Genomic DNA, 8,756 nt, shown 5'->3' with positions numbered 1-8,756 from the left:
GTGAGCCCGAGCCCCTGCCCATCTCAGCTTCTCTAGCATGGAGATTACAGATGTGCACCTCCATGCCTGGCTGTTACATGGATGCTGGGGATTGAACTCACGTCCTTATGCCTGCTCTGCAAGCACTTTGACAACTGGGCCATCTCCTTATTTATTTTCACATCTATCTATTAACTATCTGTCTGCCTGCCTGTTTGTCTATCTGTCTATCTATCTATCTATCTATCTATCTATCTATCTATCTATCTATCTATCTAGTATCTATCTACCTATCTATCATCTATCTATCTATCTATCTATCTATCTATCTATCTATCTATCTACTAGATATCATCTATCTAGTATCTGTCTATCTATCTAGTATTTATAATCAATCATCTGTCATCTATCATCAATCATCTATTATCTATCAAACATCTATCTATCTATCTATCTATCTATCTATCTATCTATCTACCTACCTACCTACCTATCATCATGTGTGTGTGTGCCTGTATGTGAGTATATGTGTGTGTTTATGAGCATGTATGCATAGTACCATGGAAGGAGGTCAGGTGACTACCGTGGGAGTCAGTTCTCTACTTCCACTCCATGGATTCTGGTCACTGACCTCAGCTTTCAGGCTGAGTGGCAGGCACCTTCCCTGCATGACCCCCTGTCATGCCCTGGGATACGCTTGTTTAGATGCCACACTGTATGAGTAAGATCAGAGAGCTCTTCCCCGCCAGTGGCTAGCTTACTGTACTTAGCAATGACAGGCACTAGCCTTTTTGTTCGTTTTGTTTTTTGAGACAGGGTTTCTCTGTGTAGCCCTGGCTGTCCTGGACTCATTCTGTAGACTGGGCTGGTCTTGAACTCAGAGATCTACCAGCCTCTGCCCCCTGAGGGCTGGGATTAAAGGCGTGCGCCACCACTGCCTGACTGGATATTATTCTGTTGGGTACATGAATTACATTTATGTTGAGCGACATCATTGCAATAGGCAGATCTTCAACAAACAGCTTTCATTTCCTCCCCAAATACACCCCAGAGCTGCTGGGACACACAGTAGCTCTGCTTGCCCCGCTCCCCTCCAGGATCTGCTTCATAACCCACATGGACGCAACGTGGGAGTGTCCGACTCCCTGGGTTCACTCTGCTGCCGGCATCTGTCCTGTCTCTAGTATTTGTGACACAGACAAAGCACACCTCCCCAGCCCTCAGGCCTCAGTTTTCTCTCCCTGGAAGGGATCTGTTGGTTTTTATAATCTTAACTTTTGGGGGTGGGGGTGGGACTAGGACCCATCTATACAGACAAGGTTGTGCTTCAATCACAGTACTCCCCCAGACTCCCGAGAACGGGATCTATGCCCGGCTTCAACCATTTTAAGCCTTCTATCCAGTAGTGTGAGTGCATGCCCCCTGTTGTGAGACTGTTGAGCTGAAACTCAAATCCGTCAGACAAAGCACTTCTCAAGCCTGGTCCTGGAAAGCAACGCCCTGTGGAACCCTGCGGTGTAGACCCTCTGTGACTGTCCTGTGTCATTCAGCACAGCCTGGGCTTTGTCCTTACCCCAGCAGGCATCAGGACAGCCTTCCTGCCATACATGTGACTGCTGTCCTGTTGTGTGAATGAACTCTTGGGTCGCTCCAGCCTGGAGCTGCTCTGTGTGATAGCAGTGTGAGAATCTCTCTGTGAGCTCTGCCTCCCGTGCTGGGGGCTGGGCTGGCCCACACGAGGTGGGCCGCACCACATAGGTCTACTTTAAAATTTCAAGAGGGTGTCACACTCTTCATGGTAACTGTACCACTTTATGGCCCTGTCAGCAAACATGACACTTCTGGTTTCTCTACATTCTCGCCAGCATCCTCACCCACATTAAACTCTAAACTACATTTGTCATTACTATTTTGTGTGTGTGAGGACACATGTGTTACGGTATGTCTGTGGGGGTCAGAGGACAGCGTGGAGGAGTCGATTCTGTTCTTCCACTGTGTTGGTCCTAGAGGTAGAACTCAGGAGCACCTACCCAAAGAGTTACCACCTCCACCCTGCTTTGCTTATAAAAAGAAACAAACAGACTTTGTTTGTTTTGGTTTTTCCAGACAGGGTTTCTCTGTGCATCCCAGGCTGTCCTGGAACTCACTCTGTAGACCAGGCTGGCCTCGAACTCAGAGATCCACTTGCTTCTGCTTCCTGGCTGTTCTGATTAAAGCCGTGTGCCACCACTGCTGAGTTTGGGAGATTTTTTTTTTTAATTAATTATTTATTTATTTAATTTATTTATTTTGGTTTTTCGAGACAGGGTTTCTCTGTGTGGCTCTGGCTGTCGTGGAACTCGATCTGTAGACCAGGCTAGCCTCAAATTACAGAGATCCACCTGCTTCTACCTCCTGAGTGTGCCACCAGCACCAAGCAGGACTGGTTTTTTGTATGTACCATCTGTCGTTCAGTGATGGCCATCTTGGCTGGTTCCATTTCCTCAAGCAGCAATGAACATGGTGGTGCAAGTGCCTGGGCCAACATCTGATGGAAGGTGAATAAATGCCAGGCATGGAGCTTTCTGTAATCCTGCTGCTCACAAACCCTGCCTGAAGCACATTGCTTAGATGGGCCACAAGGGCCTTCGAGGTAGCTGGGAGGTGCCTGGCCCATAGTGATGAGGAAAATGAGTTTGTTCTTAGTCTTGTTCCATCCTTGCATGTCACTATGGGAGGAAATGAGACCCGCCCTTAACTCTGTTACATCAAGGGGGGAAATGTAAGGCACCCAGGCACTCATGATCTATGGATCTAGAAGGTACACAAACTTCTCCAAATTCTCACCGTGCCAGTAAGTAGGGAGAAGAACCTCTTGGCACCTGCCATGGGCCACATTGCTTTGTAGTGGAGATCCAGAAGCTGGCCACCTTGCATCCCACTGAGGTCAGGTGATCTCAAGCATCCACAGTCATCTGCCACCTGTGTGCTTGACTGGACGAGAAGTGTCTGAACAGGGAGGGCGGGTGCACTTTAAAATGACTTTCCCTGCTTCAAAATGACACTGGCTTTGAGCCCCAGGCTCCTTCAGGGCTGTCTAAAATTAGCACCCTGGTGACAAGGCCGTCTTTGTCAGGGTCCCACAGCTTGTACAGAGAGGCAGGAAAATGTCAACAGCACAGTTTCTGCATCAGTTTAAGTTTTTTTTTTTTTTTTTTTTTTCACAAGGCCAGGCAAATGGCGCTGCTTCAAAGGCCACAAGAGCCCAGTTTCTCAGTGGCTGTGTGATTAGACTAGCAGGGTCATAGGTGCTGGCTTAGTGGTCAGTCAGCAGGGTAGCTCCTTTGCCCAGCCAGCACAGGGGCGACAGTGCTGGCCTGGCCACCTCTATTTGTGGGGGTATTTTGAGCTCTCCCACATCCCTTTGATGAACTGAGCAGTGATCCTGGGCTAGTGTGCACTCTCAGGGCACTCACTCACACATCTCACAACCTGCCTGAAGGCTGGAGAACTGGGCATCAGCTGTTCAGTGGGTTAGGCTTGATACCTAAAAGTTTGGAAGATTGGATCTCCTGGGGAAGGGAGCCTTTGTATTGGCTGTGTGGGTGTGGAAATGCCCTCCCTGACCCCAGCTCTTCCCACATGGGCCTCAGTGCCCCTCCTGCCTGGCTATGATGAAGTGGAATGTATTTGAAGGTCTCAACATGGGGACAGCAGAGAAATGGTGATATCATTCCTTTGTTTGTGAGCCCCAGTTTCTGGAGCCCACATTATTCGTTCATGTGGCTTCTAGAATGATGGATTCGGCACCCTGAATTGGCACAGGCAGAACGTGAACTATCAACTTCCCACCTGCTTCCCATGGGTCGAAGAGGCTGGAGGCTTTTTAAAGTGAGAGCATGGGCTCATGGTGGCAGAACCTGTGGCTGTGGCCATATTTGGGGATAAGGTCCTGGCAGATGGGACTGAATGAGGGGGTGTGCATAGTCACCATCTTGCTTCTGTGACAAAGCACTTGGCACAAGTGTCTTGAGGAAAGAAGGGCAGTGGTGGCACACGCCTTTAACTCCAGCTCTCTGGAGGCAGAGGCAGGTGGAACTCTGAGTTCAAGGTCAGCCTGTTCTACAGAGTGAGTTCCAGAACAGCCAGAGCTACACAGAGAAACCCTGTCTTGAACAAGAAAAGAAGCATTTATTTGAGCTCACAATTTGAAGGTCAGATTCATCATGGTGGGGAAGGTATGGTGGTCAGCTGTCATATATTCCATCCACTGTCAGGGACATACAGAGAGACAAATGTGGGCACCCACTCACTTTCTCCTTTTTATTCTGGGAGCTTAGCCCATGGAATGGTACCACCCACATTCAGGGTGAGTCTGCCTACCCCAGTCTAGAAACTCCCTCAAACATACCTGGAGTTTCGTCCCCGAGGCGATTCTCAATTCTGTCATGTTGATAGTATCAACTGTCCCGGTTGTTAAGATGTGGTTCTTCACGGTCAACATGGGTCCAAAGCCCAACGTCAGAGTTCTGGTAAGAGCTGGAAACAACACAGAGATCGGCAGTGGGAGGGGGGCATCAGATGCTGAGTGACACAGGTACCTCTGGAGTATTGCTGGAGCCCTTGCTTTGGAAGAAACCAGGAACTTGTTTCCTGAGCCTCTAGGCATGGCTTGACCACACCTTGATCTAAGGCTGTGATTCCCCCAGAAGAGACATGGAGCTCATTTCTATCTGTTTAAGCCCACCCAGTTTCTGGTCACTTACTTGACCACAGGGAATCTGCTGGTCACTCCTGAGGTTTGAGACCGGGGGTGGGGGTGGGGGGTGGAGACTGTCTCCTCCTCTCTACATTCAATTCTTCTCTTTCATCTGAAGATTCCCAGCTCAGCTTCTGTGAACGTGCCTCAGAAAGCCCCATTTCTCAGTGACTGCTGACAAGTGGCAGTATGTGCCTGGGCAAGGCAACCTGAGGTGGCTGTATCTGACCCATGCCCTCATCTTCCCAGGTCCGGGCCATTAGGTTGTCCTTTGTCGGGGAGCTGGGATGGGAGCTGCACGTGCCCCGGGCATCCTGCTTGCCAGTGTACCGGGCCTTGATGGCTGCAGGTGCGAGGCATGGCCTAGTCAACGCAGGCTACCGTGCCATCGACTCCCTGAGCATCGAGAAAGGTGAGCCCAGGGTTGATATGGCCCTTGGAAGCCAGTCAAGCCACCAGGAAGCTGGGGATGCTCCTGTCACTGGTGTTTAGATTTTCACATCCTAAGTCCCTCTATCTCCCAGCCTTGTGCATTCTCTCAACCCGCTCACCCCACCTATGCATGGGGTCCCAATACCAAGGAGCAGCCTCAGTGGGGAGGACTGAAATTCAGCACTGTAGGCTCCTTGAGAGATCTTTTTGAGCTTTTGAAACATTTGGTGCTAGAGGTTGAATCTAGGACATCACAAGTGGGGATTCTAATAAAGACTCAGAGCAGAATGGCTTTAACAAGTGGCCACCTTGCATCCTTTAAATAGTGATAGAAGTTCAAAGTGGGATCTGCTTTTCCCCTGGTAATGCTCAGCCCACCTTCCAGGTCTGCCTCACACCCCACCCACCCTGATGGTGCAACATACTAGAAAGCTCATGGGACTAGTCTGCTCCAGGAGCTCACATAGGGAACCTTCTGGAGACCAGGACCCACCCCATCTCCCTGGACTGTCCAAGTTGCTAAGCAACAGTGACGGTGGAGATTTGGGGACTGGGCAGCATGGGTGTGGACAGCATCCACATATATCTTCTAAGTGCTTGTTGCACAGCTTGACTGGACACTCACCTGCAGCCTCCTTGTCCCGTAGGCTATAGACACTGGCATGCAGACCTGAGGCCCGATGACAGCCCCCTGGAGGCAGGATTGGCCTTCACCTGCAAACTCAAGACCTCGGTGCCCTTCCTAGGCCGAGAGGCCCTGGAGAAGCAGCGCGCCACAGGCCTCCGCCGACGCCTGGTGTGCCTCACTGTGGAAGAGTGAGTATCCTGGTCCACTGGGTGAGGGTGGTACTTACCATTTTCAGTGAGAGCTCTTGGGACTGGAAGATCCTTAGGTCACCCCCCTTGCACAGTACCCCAGTACAGATGGGAAGAGTGAGGTCCAGGAGCTCTATCTACATCTACAACATAAGATCTACCTGATTTACATCTTGTGTTGGGAAGAGCAGAACGTGTATGCAAATCCAGATCCCGTAAGGGCCGAGTGGATCAGAAGTGGATCGGAGATGGTGTAGCAAGGGCCCCAGAGACATAGAAACCACTTAACCCTCTCTAATGCAGACATTTAGGAGAGAAAGGTGCTGTAGTTTGGCTAGCTCCTCTGGGCTGGGTAAAGTCAGGCCTGGTGACTTAGGAGGGCAAACCCTACTTACAAGCTGGTGGCCTTTTCCTTTGTAACTACCTTCTGACCCGTTCCATTCAATTCTGACTAGGTAGAACCGTCCTCCATTTATAAATGATGGTCACCAGGTCCCAGAGACGTGGACTCATGCCCAGTCACATGGCAGAGGTGAAAGGAGCGAGCATGTCACTGGGAGAGTTTGGATGCTGGAGGCCTGGGCTCCGCTTGGGCCAGAGTTACACTCTGGATAATGTTGGCAGCCCACAGTGGCACCAATAGCAATTCTCCTAGCAACTGTCTCCAGGAGCAGGAGACAGCTTTGGGCTCGCTGCTTTGCAGCTGACAGGCAGCCACGAACGCTGCCACTTTGCTCAGCATGTCAAGTGTGATAAGAGGCAATGAGCAGAGTTAAGGTTTGTCATCATACGGTGGCTTCTCCCTGAGACCTCACCTACACCCCTGACAGCTGCCCAGCTTGGGCATCAGGGGCCTCTCGGGTGGGGCCCCTGTCATGGTTGGTCCCCTAAGCCTCTATGAAGCTTCTGAAGGCCAAAGCTTAGATCTAGGGCAGAAGGTTGGCAGCTGTCCTGTTCAGGGGCTCCCTTCTTGTCTCTGCAGCTCTTGGCTGCAAGGCACATGATGAGATGGACCTGCTTTGAGGGGCCTTGGGTGAGTGTGGAACCTCAATGAGTCTACTGTATCCCATGGAAACTGACTGGAGAGGATGGAAGGACATGCCCATCCCACCTTCATCCTGACCCCTGACCCCATCATCTGCTGGGTGGAACCCACATGGTGTGGCTCTGAGATGGAGACCCAGGAGGGCATCTGAACCTACTCAGTTTTGACTTTGTCAGTTTTGAGAATAGTTTAGCCCTGGAGCACAGCCTTCAGATGGCACCAAGTGTCACTGCATCTGGGCACTGACATTTCTAGATTTGCATTTTTCTTCTTGTCTACCATTTTGAATTTTTAAAAACTGTAGTATTAATATAGTATACTGACTAAAGAAAAATCTCTTAGGTAAATGTACTGTAAAAAACCATGACCACTGGGTGATGATGGTGCACGCATTTAATCACAACACTTGGGAGGCAGAGGCACATGGATCTCTGAGTTCTGAATTTGAGGCCAGCCTGGTCTACAGAGTGAGTTCCAGGACAGCCAGTGCTACACAGAGAAACCCTGTCTCTAAAAACAACAACAGCAGCAGCAGCAGCAACAACAACAAAAAAAATAGATGGCCAGAGTACTATAAAATAAGCCTCCTTGGCTAAATAAACTAGATTCAGCATAAACTCACTCAAAGACTCTAATGTAAGTTTTCATTGAACTAGAAAAAAAATCCTGACATTTATATGAAAACAGAAGACCGAGAATAACCAAAGCAATCCTGAGCAAAATGAGGGAGGGCGCCATCATACCTGACCTCAAACTATACCGAAGAGCCATAGTGACACCAGTGTGCTCCAGGTACAAACACAGACTCGGAGACCCATGGAACAGAATAGAGGACCCAGAATCAAACCACACAACTCTTACAGTCACTTGATTATCAACAAAGGTAGATCCAAAGCCACACTAGACAGAAGCAGCCTCTGTAGTGAACGGCAAAATGGACATCCACATATAGAAGTTTGAAATAGACACTGCTTCCTCCTGCATGAAATCAATCCCGAAGTGCATGAGTTCTTAATGTAACACCTCAAACTCCGAGACTTGCAGAGGAACGCTGTGGAGCAATGCCTCAGGATAGAAACATGGGCCAGGCCTTTCTGAGTGCGACTCTAGCAGCTCAGGAACTCAGCACAAGAACTTACAAATGGGTTGCACAAAATAAAGAGATGCCTCACAGCAAAGGAAGCCATCGCCAGCGTGAAGATGCAGGATGGGAGAAATCCTTGCCAGCCACGCCTCTGACAGGCAATGAATGCTCAGAATACACAAACAGCAACAACAGAATTAAACACCAAGCCCACAGATCACCCAAATAACCCAGTGAGGATAGAGCCTGAAAAGGAAGGGAGATGCAAATGGCCAATAAACGTGTGAAAAATCGTCATGAAGAAATGCAAATCAGAACTATGCTGATAGTCTATCTCACCCATCCGAGCGGCTGACGCCACGGGAAGAAATGGCAGCCATTGCCGGTGTGGATGCAGGGAGAGAGCAGCCCTTATCTACTGCTTCTGGGAATGGAGATCAACCTGGCAAAGGCACTTTCATGTGACTCTGCCATGTCCTCTTGCTGTCTACTGAAGGGTTCTGAGTTAGCGTGGCACAGAAGTACCTGGCAGCCGTGTTACTGCAGTAGTATTCTTAGTCAAAGCCGAGAACAGAGTAGGTGCCCACCAATGCGCGAATTCTATTTATTTATTTATTTGAGACAGGGTTTCTCTGTGTAGCCCTGGCTGTCCTGGAACTCAC

General features: G+C 49.6%; 1 protein-coding gene across 2 annotated transcripts in view; it reads left to right on the top strand.

Annotated features, from left to right (window-relative positions):
* Positions 1 to 8,756, top strand: part of Sardh (sarcosine dehydrogenase) — a 62,118-nt gene that overhangs the window by 47,740 nt on the left and 5,622 nt on the right. For both annotated transcript variants that reach the window (XM_021193846.2, XM_029536306.1), the window contains 2 exons: positions 4,967 to 5,129; positions 5,797 to 5,965. In XM_021193846.2, the coding sequence (XP_021049505.1) occupies positions 4,967 to 5,129; positions 5,797 to 5,965 (332 nt within the window). The remainder of the gene's footprint in view (positions 1 to 4,966; positions 5,130 to 5,796; positions 5,966 to 8,756) is intronic.

Source organism: Mus pahari, chromosome 3 (assembly GCF_900095145.1).
Source record: "Mus pahari chromosome 3, PAHARI_EIJ_v1.1, whole genome shotgun sequence".
Lineage (NCBI taxonomy): Eukaryota > Metazoa > Chordata > Mammalia > Rodentia > Muridae > Mus > Mus pahari.
The sequence above is the reverse complement of the archived record's forward strand: the minus strand, read 5'-3'. Positions and strand labels throughout refer to the sequence as shown.